The sequence below is a fragment of the Podarcis tiliguerta genome, assembly GCF_965153285.1.
Source record: "Podarcis tiliguerta genome assembly, chromosome: 3".
NCBI classification, from domain to species: domain Eukaryota; kingdom Metazoa; phylum Chordata; class Lepidosauria; order Squamata; family Lacertidae; genus Podarcis; species Podarcis tiliguerta.
The window spans coordinates 91,091,439-91,108,949 of record NC_139536.1 but is presented as its reverse complement, the minus strand read 5'-3'; the positions used below and the strand labels follow the sequence as shown (position 1 = coordinate 91,108,949).

General features: G+C 40.3%; 1 protein-coding gene across 10 annotated transcripts in view; it reads right to left on the bottom strand.

Annotated features, from left to right (window-relative positions):
- KIDINS220 (kinase D interacting substrate 220) overlaps positions 1–17,511 on the bottom strand; it is a 59,565-nt gene that overhangs the window by 1,415 nt on the left and 40,639 nt on the right. For 2 of the 10 annotated variants that reach the window (XM_083431345.1, XM_083431347.1), the window contains exons 25-31: positions 16,126–16,236; positions 14,528–14,584; positions 11,306–11,338; positions 8,069–8,197; positions 5,267–5,365; positions 3,480–3,725; positions 103–2,570 (exon numbers count right to left, since the gene is read on the bottom strand). In XM_083431345.1, the coding sequence (XP_083287471.1) occupies positions 1,296–2,570; positions 3,480–3,725; positions 5,267–5,365; positions 8,069–8,197; positions 11,306–11,338; positions 14,528–14,584; positions 16,126–16,236 (1,950 nt within the window). In that variant the 3' untranslated portion in view covers positions 103–1,295. Of the gene's footprint in view, positions 1–102; positions 2,571–3,479; positions 3,726–5,266; positions 5,366–8,068; positions 8,198–11,305; positions 11,339–14,527; positions 14,585–16,125; positions 16,237–17,511 lie in introns of those variants that run through there. The other 8 variants (XM_083431354.1, XM_083431346.1, XM_083431351.1 and 5 more) reach the window with 6 other exon arrangements.

Here is a 17,511-nt window from a genome sequence, read left to right as displayed (position 1 = left end):
TCATTAATTCCCTCGTTATCCAGATATTTTTTTAGAACCAGTTGCCTTAATGCTTCTAATCACCTGAAGACACAAATAAAAAAATGTCTGACACAAAGAGCATCATGCTTATTATTTTATTGTCCTCTCAATGCTAGCGGAATACACATGGTTCACTGATCGTATTCAAATTCCTGCATATTTCATCTGCAGAACAAATTACTGACATTACAGGCACAATACTAGAAACAGAAGGGGGGAAATTATGTACCGTTTTGTTGCACAATGCCAAATGTTAGATATATTTTTTTACTTACTCTTGAGGTAACGACAATTTCTCATTCCTCAGACATTCTACAATCCGATCAAACCTATTAATCAAAGGCCATGATTTCTGAAAACTGTAAATATTCATAATAGCTCCAAAGACTACACCCAAACTGGCTTCACCTAACACCATGACCACGACTACTTTGTTCAATTACTTCAATACTACTGTGGGCACCATCTACAACAAACAGAAAATTCAGCCTGAAATCCTATACAAAACTGCCAGGAAGTAAGTCCCACTGAAATCAATGGGGCCTACTTCTGTGTAGACATGTGCAGGATTGTGCTGTTCATCAATTACGTCCAAATCTCAGCCACAGCTAACATGTCCAACATGCAGTAATCCATTAAAACTACAGTCACACACATGACACATTCCCAAAGACTGCACTGCTTAGAAGGAACAAACAACAGTTGTACTTTGACCACTCTATATCAATACTTAAACCATCAAGACTTTTAAAAGTGCCACACACAGAACTGGAAAATGCAAATTAACAGTTGTTTCCGTCGTTTCAGGTTCGTAACAGTCTGACCCTTCCGCTTCGTTTAATGTGAGACATTCCTTCCTCCTATTTCTAAACAAATAAGTAGTACTGAACCTTATGAGACACAGATAAACTATCCTTTTTTTTTGCCTTTGTGAGATCATCCAAATGTTTAAGGCATTTCCCTTTTCAGCATGTGGACTAAGGAATTTGTACTTGCACTGGAAAAGTTAAGCTTTTACTTAAGAAGGAAACGCTGGTTTTATTTTGCCTAATTTTAAGCAAGTGGTTGAATCTCTCCCATTGAAATCTATGGGACTCAAACATGCTGAACTTCAGCAGGATTCTGTCCTTCACTTGCTATGGAAATTCACAGGTGAAAAAAGGACAGGGAGCCAAGCCTTGTTAAGAGAAGATTTATAGGCCTGGTCAAGAGCCAGCAAGAGGCAGCATGTTTAAAAAGTGTTGAAGCAGCGTATGTTTTAGCTTGGCTCTCTTTTAAAGAATACTTTCCCTCTCTTCTCCAAAGCCTGCACCGTCAGAGCCAGTAACAGTAAGGAGCTCAGAAGAATCTTTTGAAAGCCTGGCATAACTCGAGCGCTGGCTACGCTTATGGGCCACGCCTTTGATGTTATCATTTTGTACCGGGACAGAATTAGGACTCGGTCCGGGGCACAAAATGATCTGAGAATGCTCTCTCATGCTCTCAATCTCCTCAAAATTCTGATTAGCTCGGTTGGTTGGCTGGTTGGCGCTGTTGTTATTCAGCGTGACTGTGCTGGGTGTTCGGTTTAAGTTGTAGGCTTTCTGGCATGCTGGCCAGTTCTCTTCAGGGCTGCTGGCTATTAAGCTGCTGTCCGAAGGGCTTTTCTTGTCTTCCGAGCAGATTGACATACGTGCCATGGTTGCGTCTTGAAGGCCGCTCAAGCTGAGGGGGATTCCCCGTTTCCCACTGCGGCCATCGTCTTCAAGCTCAATGAGATTTGCTTTTTCGAGCTGGGAGTCATCTGTATCGTTGTGGAGAGAGTGGTTTGGAGAACTTTCACTGGATCTTACCCCAGAGTCAGAGGAGTCCTTTTTGTCGAGAAGAGCATCCGTCAAGTACTCTTTTGCTTTAATCAGGGTTCGAATGGGCTCAGATCCATGTTCTGGAGATTTGGGCTGCTTCTCCGTTTTCCCTTCGACTTTTCTGTCTTTACCTTCCTTGAGGAGGGGAGTGTTATCAGATTCTTCTGTTCCAGACTCATCTTCATCACTTGGAAGTTTCTGATAGCGCAGAGCTACACCCTTCAGCTTCAGGTCTGCAGCTTGGAAAATGCTGGTTCTTTCAGAAGATTTCTTCCCTGGGAGAAGTTTGGAGCCAGACTGATCTGATTTTTCATCTTCTTCCGTGATGGGATCCAATGGAGACGCATCGCTAGTAGACACACCTGATGTACTATAATCTACAACATCATTCCGTTTAATCAAGAAGGCCTTCCTTCCATCGTCTTGCTTTTGCTCAGCATCCTTTCCCTTATCTTGTTCCACACTGGAATGAAGGGAGCCTGTTGATGTGCTCTGGCCCATATAGAAGGCTGCTGAACTGTGAGGGGAAGATCTACCACTCACCGTGCTAGAACTGGCACCCCCTTCTAACTGTGACATTTGAGCAATATATTCTCTATATGCATCTCTATATTCTGCCTGTACCTTATCGGTAAGCTTTGAAATTTCAATACTAGAATCTTGAGAATTCAGGCTTGAAAGACTTGGTGTCCGACGGGCCTGTGACTGTACAAATAGAAAGAAAACACATTAATACAAAGTCAGCAGAGTTGACACCAGTCCTTCAAAACAGAAAACACATTTACCCCAAGAACACAGTTGTGAACAGAGCAGCGTAACACTTGGCTCCTTCGTAACCTAAGAGGACCAACAGCTCAGTGGTATAGCATACGCCTTGCATACAGTGGGAATACTCAGTGATGTGGGCATACCAACTATTATCTGTGCACAGAACACTGAGCACTATGTTCACTTACTATATAAATATTTTTACGGACAACTTGAGATGCATAAAGTTCTGCATCTCTTATTTCAAGCATCTTATTTACCTGATGCTTAGAATAAAAGGGTGAGAGAATGTATGATTCCTGCCAGGTATACAGGAACACAGAGACATCTATAATGCAACATATTTTTGTCCCATTCTACAGTGCTGCATGAAAAAAATCACTTCAATGAAGGAGGCAATCATAAAAATCTTGAATATACACACACACCTGCATTTATGCAAGTGCACACATGCAAGGTGTCTGTTGCAGAAAGCTGGTCTTATACACACACACACACACACACACACAAACACACCTATTTATGCATTCAGAGTTGCCTCTCCATTGAAGTGAAAGGGGGAAACAGTGCCAAATAGGAGATTTCTATGTCTCCATCTGGTGTTTTGTAAGTCACTTTGCATACCAAGCAACTAAACTGAAACAACAACAACAACAGGACCTGAAATGGGGTTTATATTTGTAACTCCAGAAAATACATTTAATGAACATAAAATGTGGCATTTCCTCTTCATGCCACCACTGCCTGCTGATTTGGGTGAGGGAAGAAGCTATTTGCTCTGTAAAATTGCTAATGTTAAGAGATAGAGAGAATGGGCTGAGATTAAGTCTATGTTGAAGAGAGTACCTGCCAACTCAGGTTACTATGACGTGGAGGGGCTTCTTCTAAACCAATGGTATTCAACTCTTCAAAACTGAAGTTGAGAGCGTAGGGGGCTTGACCAGGAAGACCAGTCAGTTCAGTATGAGGCAATTCAGTGTTCAGCGCAGGACGACGAGCAAGATCATTATGAGGTATGGTACTGGCGTGTTCATTTGCTGCCCGGGAATCTTCATGGGCAGCCTGACTCTCAACATTTCTCAAGTCAAGCACCTAAGACAGAAAATGCAGCAATTAGGATGCAGCATGAAAAGCTCTGAAAAGATAATCTGGTTGAGGTGATTAAACACTGGATAAACAAGTCAAAGAGTGTAAAGCTGCGAAGCACACTTCTGTGAGAAAACCAGGATTTGTGAAAACCCTTGAAAAAGTTCTTTGAAATCACTGAAAAGCTACTCTGGAAAATCGGGAGACCCAGCAGAGGTCCTACTGTAACATAATGAGAAGGGGAAACCTGAAAACTCTCACTGCGTGTATATGAAGACATGTGCACAAGGGACTCTTTGGAACCTGTACTGTGTTTGTGAACACTTTTCACAAACAAGCTAGGACATACACATTTATGCAAGTACACGGTATCAAGATGTTTGCTCCAAAACGCCAATCTTATATAATTGTGTGTCAAAACAATGGACAGTTTCTAGTAAGTGGGATAAGAGCATCACTTTAGTATGGGGCTGGGCAACCTGTGGCACTCTACTTAATTCCAAAAGCTCTCTGCAAGGGATCAGTTCAAGCCTACGGCAAGACTGATCCATCCCTTTCCTGGCAGCCCGCGGGGTGGGAAGGCGAAAGAGAAAAAGTAAAAGGGGTAAGTAAAAGCCACTTTTGGCTCTGCCCACCCAATCACGGGCTTCGGCCCATCAGCTCGGCATGCAGCTTTGACAGATCACCCCCAAAGGAATGCAGCCCTCAACAGAAAAAAAGGCTGGCCAACCCTGCTTTAATAAATAACTCCTTTCTTTCCCCAATGCCTCCTATAAATACTCACCCAGGCTTTCTATGAGTGCACTGACAGGGCTGAAACAGACAACTGTTCAAGGCCGCAAAGCCTTGTAAAAAGCAAACATTCCTGGAACAGTGCTGCCACTTTATATAAAAACACTATGCCAGATACGATGTCAGATATTATTTTGCAGGAGCAAGGCCTTACAGTTAGGCAAACCAAAGCATGCAAAGGCTGCATTTCTATGTATAGTAAAGGGAAAGGGAAAGGGACCCCTGACCATTAGGTCCAGTCGTGACCGACTCTGGGGTTGCTGTGCTCATCTCGCTTTATTGGCTGAGAGAGCCTGCGTACAGCTTCCGGGTCATGTGGCCAGCATGACTAAGCCACTTCTGGCGAACCAGAGCAGCACACGGAAACGCCGTTTACCTTCCCGCCGGAGCAGTACCTATTTATATACTTGCACAGATCTATGTCTTTATCTATGTATAGTACCTGGTGCTAAACCAAGAGTGAGGAACCTTTCTTTGGCTGAGATCTACAAAGTTTCACAGCAAACCCTACGGGGAACAGGGATGGGCAATATATTGTGCAAAACCGGTTTGAAGTTGGTATCATGAGATGAGTTTCATAATTTTTGACCTGACCATGTATCATGGATCATGGTGTGTGTGCTACGCAAAAATCACAATGTGCAAAAACCAAGAAGCCAGCCAACGCTTCTCTCGATTCCTGCAGTCCCTGCTAACTCTCCCCTGCCACCGTCAACAAGGCGTTTGTATTTACATAAGACTTAAAATTCACTTACTGCACTTCTGAAGAGATGCCAGTCGCCAAAATTCATGTTCATCTCTCTCTTCAGTTCATCAATGTTGCACTGTGCTAAAACGCGACCGTTTATATTGGCCTAAACAAATTTTAAAAACACAAAACAGATAAACACACCCTTGCCATCTGTAAATATTTCGTAAGCTAAAAAAAACCCTGAAATTGAATTTCACGTGAAAGTACACGGTTAATACGAGTGGGATAGAATAACTGTACCTTTTGCAAGAAGAAATTTAAACACTTTGATAAAATATGCAAACTTATAATTTCCACTATGGCATAAAACAAATTGTAAATTTGTAATGTCAAGAAAACAAATCAAATGCATCATATTCCTTAATTACGTACAGGGAATTTGCATTTTCTGGATTTAAATCTGGCCTTTTAGAAAGCCTTCTCACAAGGCAGTTTACGAAAATATATTCAAACAACAACAAAAAAGAATTGATAAATAAACATAACAAAAACAGCCCATCTGAAAATATTTCAAAAAGCAAGTCAGCAAATGTAGATTTAGAAACTTATAATAAAGTGCCTTTCAAAAAAAAATTTAAGTGCTTAAAAGTGTAAGAGGGCAAATTTCCCCAGGGACAGAATTCCACAAGCAAGGTGCTGCTGCAGAAGAGGCTCCATCTCTGGTTCACATAAAACAAGCATGAGATGACTATCTTAAATGTCTGATAAGTTCATACTGGCAAAAGCAGTTCTGGGAGTCCAAGGCACTGAGGGCTTTAAAAGTCAAAACCAGCACCTTAAATTGAGCCAATATATATATATCAGTAAACCAGTGTAACTGGTGTAGGATAGGTGTCGCCTGATCCAACCAGCATGCTAATATCAGTATTTTGGCGGCTACATTTTGAACCAATTAAGTTTCCAAGCTGTCTTTTATGGCAGCCTCATGTAGAAAGCATTGCAAAAATCTGGATGTACCAGCACATGAATAATTTAAACCAGGTCTGTTTTCCTCAAACAGGGACACAGTTGGCAAAATCAGCCAAAATAGAAAAAAGATAATCTGAAACGCTGATGCCATCTGAGCCTCTAAGGTTAGTGCTAGGTCCAGGAAAATTCCCCCAGCTGCAAATCTGATCCTTCAGAGGATGTGAGACATGAGTACGTAGGTATTATGGAGGAAGATGGCTACATTTCTTTGTCCGTATCAGTAGAATTTCCCAACTAACAGCCCTTCAATCTTTTCTAGATTAAGTGTCAACCTGTTTGCCCTCATCCATCCCAGTTTTCAGACACCTGTTCAGAACATCCATGGTACAACAGAGCTTTAGAGGCTCCTTGTCCAGCTTTCTGCCAGCAGTTTCCTGTTGAGATGCCAGCTAAGTCCTCAAGCCAAGCTCAGGGGTACATAAATTCCCTCTTCGAAAGCAGAAGTGAGCCTTAACAGCTTTAGAGATTTCCATCAGTCTGAGCTAACCCTGTGCCAACCAGGGAATAATTGCAAACAAAGATCCAGCATGCTAAAAAAACATTCAGTGCACTGATTCTTTTAGCAGCCAAAAAAACTTTATAAACCTCTTAATTTCAGCTCTATGCAATGTAGTGGATCAGTGTTGCTGTATCACACTGAATAGGACTGGAATTAAAAGATGTAGGGTAGAAAAGGGAAGTCAACGCCTCAACCAGGTATTCTTGGGGTAGCACCCTTGACGGATGATATCATCATCATCATCACTTTTGTTGTTGTTGTTTAGTCGCTTAGTCGTGTCCGACTCTTCATGACCCCATGGACCAGAGCACGCCAGGCATTCCTGTCTTCCACTGCCTCCTGCAGTTTAGTCAGACTCATGTTTGTAGCTTCGAGAACACTGTCCAACCATCTCGTCCTCTGTCGTCCCCTTCTCCTTGTGCCCTCAATCTTTCCCAACATCAGGGTCTTTTCCAGGGAGTCTTCTCTTCTCATGAGGTGGCCAAAGTATTGGAGCCTCAGCTTCAGGAGCTGTCCTTCCAGTGAGCACTCAGGGCTGATTTCCTTCAGAATGGAGAGGTTGGGTCTTCTTGCAGTCCATGGAACTCTCAAGAGTCTCCTCCAGCACCATAATTCAAAAGCATCAATTCTTCGGCGATCAGCCTTCTTTATGGTCCAACTCTCACTTCCATACATCACTACTGGGAAAACCATGGCTTTAACTATACGGACCTTTGTTGGTAAGGTGATGTCTCTGCTTTTTAAGATGCTGTCTAGGTTTGCCATCGCCTTTCTCCCAAGAAGCAGGCATCATCATCAATACTACAATATATATACTGCCTTTCTACAAATAACACCCAAGGTGCCTAACAGTGACAATACCACTTAAAATATACAGCAACACAATAAAAAGAAGTTACTAACAAAGATTAACTTCATAGTGATGGTTTGTCATGAACGCTGCCTTGTTCCTTCATGCGAATGCACAAAAAACAAACCATAGTCCTCAGCTTACATATGAAACAGGGACTGTGGCTTCTCTCTCTCTCTCTCTCTCTCTCTCTCTGTCTCTGTCTCTCTCTTTCTCTCTCTCTCAAACCAACCATATTCAGTAAGCCAAGAACACAACTTGTCCTATCACGGTTTGTTTAGAGCAAAACAAACTATGTTCCCTTCTTTCACCATCTTTCTTCTAGTTTGTTGTGCTTTCTGCATCACATGTCGGTATTCAATTGGCAATGAGTTTTGCAGAAAAAGGAAGGGACACTCATTATATGATTGCTGGAGAATGTAGAGCCCAAATGAAGGTGCCATTTTTAAATGAAAAATGATGTGCCATTTTTAAACGAAGGGACTCACCTTCTTTATAGTTGCAGAGTACTGAGCCAGCATATTCTGGTCGAGTCCTTCGATCTGTTTCAGCTTCTCGCACACAGCGTCAACCGTCATCGAGCTCAAAGGCACTTGGGGTGCTCCTGAGCCTGTTCCCTGCGCAAGGGAGAAGTACATACATGCAATACGTTCAGAGGTTCATTATGCCTACTGCACATTGCTTTTCTTTGCAGAAGCAAAACATAACACACATCTGAATCACAATGGAAAGGCAACGCCCCCCCAAGAACTGGGAATGTTGGTATACTGTCTGGTGCCCCTGCCCCACCCCAGTTGAGGCACTGTCCTTTCCAGATTAATACTCCAGTTTTTTAAAAGTATTTAAAAATTAATAATAATTGCACTGCGTCGTTATAAGCAAGGAGACCCATTAGAAATTTGCTCAAGATGTTCATGGATTTAAAAGTTAAATAACTTCTGACATAAAGACCAAGGAAACTTGATGACCTCTGCAGTGTACTTATTCTTCACATATACTTTCAGTGCTTGGTTCTTATGAGAGCAAGGTCTAAGTACCAAGGAAGACGCTCAAAATATCACTCATTGTATACATCTGTCCCAATGATTCCTGGCACAATAGCATAGCGTCCTTGAACCAGATCTTAGCTAATGCTAGTTCTAATCAGAGCAGACCCAATGAAATTAATAAACCTGACTAATTTAGGTCAATTTATTTCAATGGGTCTACTCTGAGTAGGACTAACACTGGCTGCAGCCCGATGCTTTTTGAATCGCCTGAGCCAATAAAGAGGGGGACATCAAGGTATGTCCCCAGTTTTAGACATTTTGTCTTAGGGAGGAATCCAAGAGGCAGTTGTGCCACATGAAAGCCCTCTATGTGTTTGTGTGTGTTACGTGCAAGGGAAATAAATGCACATTTTGAAAAATTGGTGCTTTAAAACCACTAAGGTTCTCTGCTAATGGATTTTTTCTTTTTTAGAAAAAATCATGTCCGTCTCCCAAAAAATGAAGGCTTCTTTAAAGAACTGTAGCATCCGCACTCAACTTGTTTAATAAGGAGCTACCTCATTGACACAGAAAATTCCACTGCTCTGAGAAACTCATAAATTCTCTTTTTTCACATTCAAAAGCCAGGAAAGCTCACTGTCTAAAGGACCATAATCAAGGTGCTAAATAAACATATTTGCAAGAAAGGATGCAATTGAGTAACGTAACTTCTCCAAAGTATTTTGGCAGTGAAAGCACCAGAACAACAAGCTGCTTCAGAAAGGGCATGAAGTTGCAGCAACAAAGTATTTTAATGCCATTGTGGGGTGTTTGCACTCAGCTCAGCTCACAGGTAGCAGATTCAACTAAGGACCTGTCAAAGCAACTGAAAGCCAAACTGTGACAACCGATACATTACAGTGTTCAGAAAATGTCTGGAAAGCAGACTGCAACCTGTCTGGTGCAAGGTGGAAATAGATTTTTATTTTTATTTTATCTGTTTGCTTACTGCAGTCTTGAAAAGGTTTCCTTGAGTGCTTGAGTCAGGCCCACTACTAACATAAAATGTGCTACCATAAAACAAACAAAAAAAAGATTCTCAGACGCTAAATCTATGCCTCATTTCTGTATAACCTCTACACCAGGATACCGCCCAAAACTGTAATCTTAAAAGACAGTTGGCGTAAAAAAAAAAGTGATCAGTGGTTGCATGTTAAAATGAGCAAAGACGATGGCTTAATAAACCACACTGCGCACAACCCACATGCTGGTGCCAGAATTGATGGATAGTCTTAAACCAATGTTGGTTGTTTGCTTCTTAATCCTGACTTGCTAGGGAGAAAGAAAGAAAACAATGATCCCATGCTAATCCTCTCTATGGTTCGTATATCCATTCTGCAAAGGGAAGAACAAAGTGGGCATCGCCAGGCACTATACAGTTTATTAAACCAAGGTTCTTTAGGTTATCATTACACCTGAGTGTGGCCACTAAGAGAGGGATGTAATTTGGAAAAAGATTACAATCATCTGCACAAGTTTTTTGAAATATTCCTTCACAAGACTGGCTTCACAGCTTAACACACATTACTAATCAATATAACATTGACAAAGTAGTAATTATTTTTCTTTAAGTGATCCCAAAATGGTCAATGAGACCATACATTTCTCAGGATCTATTCTATTGTGATCAGATGCAGAGGGAAGGAGTGTGTGCCTGCTATTATGGAGGAGGGCGTCCCAGTTTTCAGTGTGCACACAACACAAAGAAGCCTGCTTGAACAGGGAAATTCCTCCCTCCCCACCCACCCCAGCATTGCATGGGACAGGCGTGTGTGTGTGTACATATACATACATACACATACACACAGACTATGGCTGCATGGAGATGGAGAACTAGGGCTTTCCATCTTCCTTGGTCAATATGTAGCAGTGGCAGTCTTAAGTCTCATTGTGTAGCCCATATTCACATTCGACAAGTGGCTCTGATAACGTTTTCTTAAGAGAAGTCACAATTTTAATAAGGCATAAAGATAATGCATAAAATAGTCCATAAAAACTGAAGCAGAATGTTATAGATAACTTCCTACTCAACTCAGTAATTCAAACAATATTAAAAATAACGCCTAAATGCATTAGTTTTATCTATATTATATAAATTCTATATACAGTTTTAGTGGGCTTTCCTAACATGTTTAGAATTCAGTTACAATTCCAACTACCCAGTTACCAAACTCAGTGTCTGAACTATGTATGAAGCAGGCAGGAAAGCAGAAAATTGCTAAAATACAAAATGTAGTAATTACTGATGCTGTATTTCAGTGGCAAAGAGTCATTTCAGCATGCATAGTAAGCTATTTTAGGGAAGGTTTTTCTTACAAAAATACATAGATTACTGATGTCAATGCATGAATCATATGACAGAGATTCAGTTTAATCTGGAATACTTCCTATAAAAAGCAGTATTTAAATAATAAGCAGTGCAGGTGCTTTTAGTGATATTTGTCAAAAGTGAATTGGAACTGTACTTAAAACCGACATATTTTTCCCCCAGTGGTAGTCTCTTTCATTATAGATGTGGAAAGAACATTAATTCTACTAAATATCTGCCATGCAAAATCCAAAAGCAGGATGTCAAAGCAATCCTCAAGACTTGAAAAGTGCATTAGTGCATAAGACAGCCAGCATGAAGTGCTAAGTATGGACATTCTACAATGGGAATATAAAAATAAGTGAACAGTTTGCAGAAAGTTGCTGTACCTGTCTCTGTCTGTTTAACCCAGTTTTACACTGCTTTAAGAAAAAGGACAAAACAAAGTGACACAGCTGAACATGAAACATGAAAAAAATGCCATTAAAGAATGAGCTAGTATGGTTATTAAGATTTCTTTGTCAAAGTGATGGAGGATAAACAGCTGGGATTTCTTTTAAAAGTGGAATACCTCCTGATGAACACATGCTAGACAAGATCCAAAGAACTGTTCTACACACCCAAAGGGATTCTGTGCCTGTGTTTCTCCAATAATTCCATGTTGCATTGCAAACCGATGTTGGGCTTTCAAAAGCAGTTTCTGATATGGCGTCACTGATCAAAACCCCACAGTGCAGTCTCAGCCCCTCAGAGACACTTAGAGCAACTGTTTGACAACATGGTATGAACTGGAGAACTTTTTACGCACATCCGCAGCTTGTTACACTTTTGATCTGCGGTGAAATTCCTGCAAAGCAAGGGCAGCCAAACTTGGGCTCTCCCATTGCTGTTGGACTCCAACTCCCATCATTCCTTGCTGGCTGGGGCTGATGGGAGATGGGAGACCAACGACATCTGCAGGGTCACAGCTTTGCCACCCCTGCTACGGAGGGCTATTAAGGCACAGAAGATGTAAAAAATATAATGAAAACTCAGGGCTTCTGGGTTCAAAATGGTATCCAATACTGCCTGTGCAGACTTCCGTTCACACAACAGGAGTCGCCTTCCCTTCCTCCCCTCTACAGCCTTCACGTGCCTGAAAAATCTGCTCTAGAAGGTACCCCAACTCTCTGGAACAGATTTTGAGGGCATTCTGAGGTTTGGAGAGAGGAGGAGAGTAAAGTGAAGACTCATTGTGCACAGTGAGTACTGTCTTTGTTCAACTGTGTTTTACTCAAGAGTAAACCCACTTAGATTAACAAACACCACGAAGTTAAGGCCATTGTTTTCACGAGGTCTATTCTGAGCAAAACATGAGTTCAATTCCACCCTTCATATTAATGCAATTAAAATACCTGATTTATTGCAAACAGGGATTGTAATCCAGCATATGTTTCCTTCAGCTGTAGCTAGGTTTTTACTCTTATTGCAATGGCCAGTGCTGGAGGTTCCTTGCTTTTACTGCTGATAACAAGACCTAGCTGTATACTCAATTCAGGGCCATGGGTATAGTACCAATTTCCTTCACTGAGAAGAATCCAGCAAGAGTCCCACTGAAAGCAGTTACTTCAGTGTGACTTAGTCCGTTATGTTAAACAGTTCTGCAGAACCCATAGCAGGATTTATTATTATTACATGCATAGTGCCATTGGGGTGAAATACTAGAATCATGCCTGTACCATGCTTCAACATGAATGACACTCAATTTTTAATGCAAACTAAATCCTTCATTTTCACATCATTTATTAATGCTAGTTTCTTTTGGTAATGCTTTCCTTCTACCTTGTTTTGGTCTTTTCTAAATAGCAAAATGTAAAGGTATTATGTTTAATAAAACCGATTTCGTCCATTCTCCTGGTACAATCACCTTGTAATCTATCAAGTTTTTATAACACTTGTGGCAGAGACTGCCTAAGAGAATGTAAAAAAAGAACTTAGAATTTTGATGAGACAAACATTTTAAAACATTTTATCAAAACTGACACCTTCTTCAAACTTCAGAAAACTGTGAGGTTGAGGTCACTCATACTTTCTCAAATAATCACTAGGAAATAATTAAAATCTTACTATACAATCAGGTAAGCACCTTTTAATTAATTCAAATGCACTTGTGAATAAAACGAAAGATAGCAAGGGAAGAAAGTGTGTTTTATCGGTATCATAAAGCTGTTATAAAAAGGGAACCTACTATCTATGGGGGGTAAACCATCTTATATCAGATTGAACAGGAGAAAAACAGGCTCTGTGCAACTACTCAAAACTATATATATTCCTATCTGTTTATATGAATGCTTCTGTATGTACCTTTCCCTGTGAATGATTATCATTGTACTCAAACATATGTTAGGCTGGATTCCCAAATCCGTAACATAACATAATCATTCCAACTTTTATCTTTGTTGTTAAATTATCCATTGACTTGTCTCACTCAAGACTTGCACCAGTAATGGCCAATGTGGTGGCCACAAGGGAAGGAAGGAGTCTGCTGTCACTGAACAACAGGTGTGAAAGGAGAGGAGGCAGGCTAGGTCATTTTGCTGGAACATACCCATTATGCAGGTGATTCGTCTACACCAGTGTTTCCCAACCTTGGGTCTCCAGCTGTTTTTGGACTACAATTGCCATCATCCCTGACCACTGGTCTTGCTAGCTAGGGATGATGGGAGTTGTAGTCCAAAAACAACTGGAGACCCAAGGTTGAGAAACACTACGTCTGCACTACCACAAGCTATAAACAAGGTGGAAGTGATGCAGGGTGAGGGGTGAATTTTGATGGAATCCTCATCTTTTCCTCTAAAATATTTGGAAGAAGGTGGGAGAGACTGGGTTTATCCTGCATGAGTATTTAGACTATGATCAGAAAACTAAAATCATACAACCAAAAGCTGTTGCAGAAAAACATGATAAAGCCATTGAGAGATGGGTTACCATCCAAGTTCAAATCAACAACTTTAAAATAGAGTTAAGAGTTAGACGATTTGGAAGTAAGATCCGAGTTTAATGCTAATCTATGGAGATATTTGTATGGCAAGAACAACTATGATAGAATGTAAAATGCAAAGCCTGCCTATTCCTAAGGCTCAAGACAGGCACCTTCCATTCTCATGGCAACTGTCTTATGACCAGCTTTATGTCTTGTCGACTGCAGCAGCTTTATGCCCTGACATAACCAAGAAAGGGCAGGTATGAATCATTTGGCTAAAACACTTAGAGAAGGCATCAACCAGTCACTTTTATGTAAGTGAATAGCTAATAGCCTAATTCCCTTCTACTAGCCAGGGCAATACTGCTAATGAAGACAGAACACACTGTACTCTACTGAAAACACTGTACTCCACAGACTACAGAAGGCTAGCAAGGGAAAGACAAATACAATATGCATTATGAGTAGAATATTAGCTCGTACTCTTGTACTCATTCACAAACTATGTTCATTAGTCTTCATCTATTCTATTTGCTCATCAAGCCACCAATGCAGTGTTAGTGAACTGCCATGGTCATTCAAGCAGACTCATTACTGTTGAAGAAGCAATGAGATGCTAAGGATCCACACCACATGACTACTCATTTACCATTGAGGGGTCTGTGGGTGAAGGAAGCCCCTCAGCAGCATCCTCCTTGATAACATCCTAACAACAACAACAAATTATTACGATTTGGACAAAACGGTTAAGCATGCAACAAAAGTATGAAGGAACAATGGATGAAAAGAATATATCATTCTGCAAAAGAACTGGTTTTTTGTTTTTAAGGGGTGAGGAACGTTAAGACTTGCAAGAACATAATGTGGCTCGACAAGGCTTTTCCCCCAGACCTGTGAAAAAGAACCGTGCGTGGCCACTGTGAGTTGGTTCCCAGCACACAATCAGGAACAGTTTGCACCCCTCTTCTCTTCCTTTCGCGTGCTTCAATTCCCTACATTACTTCCGGGTTAGCAGGAAGCCATTGTTAGCCATTACACATCACTTCTAGGCAAACAATGCCTTGTGTGGAGCATAGTTTGTCCACAAATCAGAACTTGAAATGAAGCAAAAGAGGAAGAGGCATGTGAACGCAAGGCTCATTCATGTTATGGCCAAGCATTACATCCAAACTGAGCGCCTGTGATGACTCAGCAGCAGATCAGTCATTCCCGGGAACTGGGAAGAAACACTATTTCAGATTAGAAGTCTTTGCAGGTCAATAGTGGTCCACAGGCTATAACTGCCTACTACTAGGTTTTGAAGATGTTTACAATAACATTTTTATAAAATTCCGCAAAGCTTTGCCCAAAAGGCACCTATATTCCACAGCTGAAGTAGCTTAATAATTTTCTTAATACTTCCTATTTAAAGAACATAGTACAATGTGATTTCCTGTTAAGAAATTTTTAATTTATGGAATTATGGCACCATTTCACAAATGTGGTTAAAAGTTCAATTTATATGCGGAAGGAAAATTCAAATTCTAGAACTTGCCCAAGCTAAAGACAAAACATATCTGTTTTGTATGTTTTATATCTGAATGTAAACATACAAATTTTTGATCCACAGCTTCCCCTTTGTCATCATGGTTTGCTATTTTCTTAAATCTAAACAAAAAAGAACCTTTAGGTTGTATCCAACACTGCACAAAAGGAGGCCGGCTCCCACAACATGACTTCCCCTTCCTCTCCTTTCCCCCAAAATCTGCTTTTGGGGGTCCCCCAACCCTCTGGAGCAAATTCTGAGAGTGTGTAGGCAGCTGCAGAGGGAAGGGAGGGGAAATAAAATTCTGTTGTGCAAGCAGAACAGTAGTGTTGGGTACAACCATTATCTTTCTGTAGTCTATAAGTGGCTTAACATTAATCATTTTATTCTAGCAAACGACACCTAAATTCACAATACGTTAACTACACTTATTACATACTATAAACAGAACCTCTATATTTTCACTCTATAAAAATATTCTGTAAGACTCTTACATATTACTCTTAATACTAGAGTTCAAAATTTCTATGTATATAAACTTGTTAAAAAGTTTGAAAAAAACACATTTTACAATCTTAGTTAATCTTGGCTTTAATTTTTATAAAAGATATTTTTAAAAATTGCTTGTGCATTTATGTGCTCACATTAAACATCTACTGCTGAATTATTGACTAATCTTATTTTGTAAGTTAGCATGTTCACGTACTGTTTGAGATACTTACTAGACCACTGCTTTGTTCCCTGGACATACTCGTTTTTAGTGATGGACGTGAGATGAGATGAGAACTGCCAGGATAATACCTTGGCATGTAAACATATGGGGCAAAGAATGGCTATGGAAAAAAACATGCAACAAAAAGGGACCATTACAAAAATCAAAAGAAAACTTAATTCAACAAATACAACTTATTTAAGAATGTAAAACATAAAAGTAAAACACACACACACACACACACACACACACAAAATTTACTTCTTGAGGTAATTTTAACAATCCTATTTTGAATATTATCAAAGGTGAAATAATTAGGTAGTTACATACCCAACTTGAAGCCAATGAGAGATTTCCAATTTAGTTCAACGAGACACAAACAGTAGGACAATGGAACATTTTTATAATGAATTATGAAAACATCTATACACCTTCCAAAAGCAATTAAATGAGACAATTTAGAGCAAATACTAAAATCAGACAGTTTAATTCCATTCTAATACTTGAATAATCTCACGGGAATAAATGTGACTTGAGGACTATGGCTTAAGTATCTAGGAAGTGTTCCACGGGTGAATTCAAGAGACAATTTGTGTTATTCAATTTTCATCAATTTTAGAATTCAGACTGCTTCTCAATCCTTGTCAGGTGTAACTTGAAAAATACTGTGTGATGGAGACCTCTAATATTAAAAAACTTAGTGACTGGCCAATTCATGACTATGAACGTATCTGGGTCTACATCTGAAGGGTCCTAGCCCAACATTTACAGAACAATCTTATACATGTCTACACATATCTGAGTCCCAATGAGTTCAATGAGACTTACTTGCAGAGATAACTGGCTATAAAGTTGCAGTCTTAATCCAGTTTGTGTGATGAAGTCAAGACACACAGGTTTTGGCAGGGTTTGCACACAATCACCATGTTTGGACGATCACATATTAGCTTAATAAGCAGAGATAAGAACAAGTATTTTGCTTGCACATACAAACTTTTCACTCTTTAAAAAAAGAGCCCTCTAGTTAGCCACAGTTCCCAGACTATTCACCAGTGTTTGAAGCTGGTTTACTATAATGACTTTTTCCAGAGCTAAGCTAGCAAGCACAGTTTCCTGGTTTGAGCAAAAGGACAAACTATAGTTACATGATTCCTGGTCTGATTGCTCACGCTGCAAAGAGAAGAACAAAAAGGCTGTGTGTGCAGGCAAAAGGCTCATTTGCATCTCATTTCAAGCCAAAATATGGTCACCCATACTAGGTTGATGAACTATTCTACATGCATCCAGATTGCAAAACAGCACCCTGGTTGAACACATTTTTCAGAGACTGGTTTGTGTAGCACTTGGCAACCTGGTAAACCACTGAGAAGACTAGTTCAACACGTGCCATGCCTCC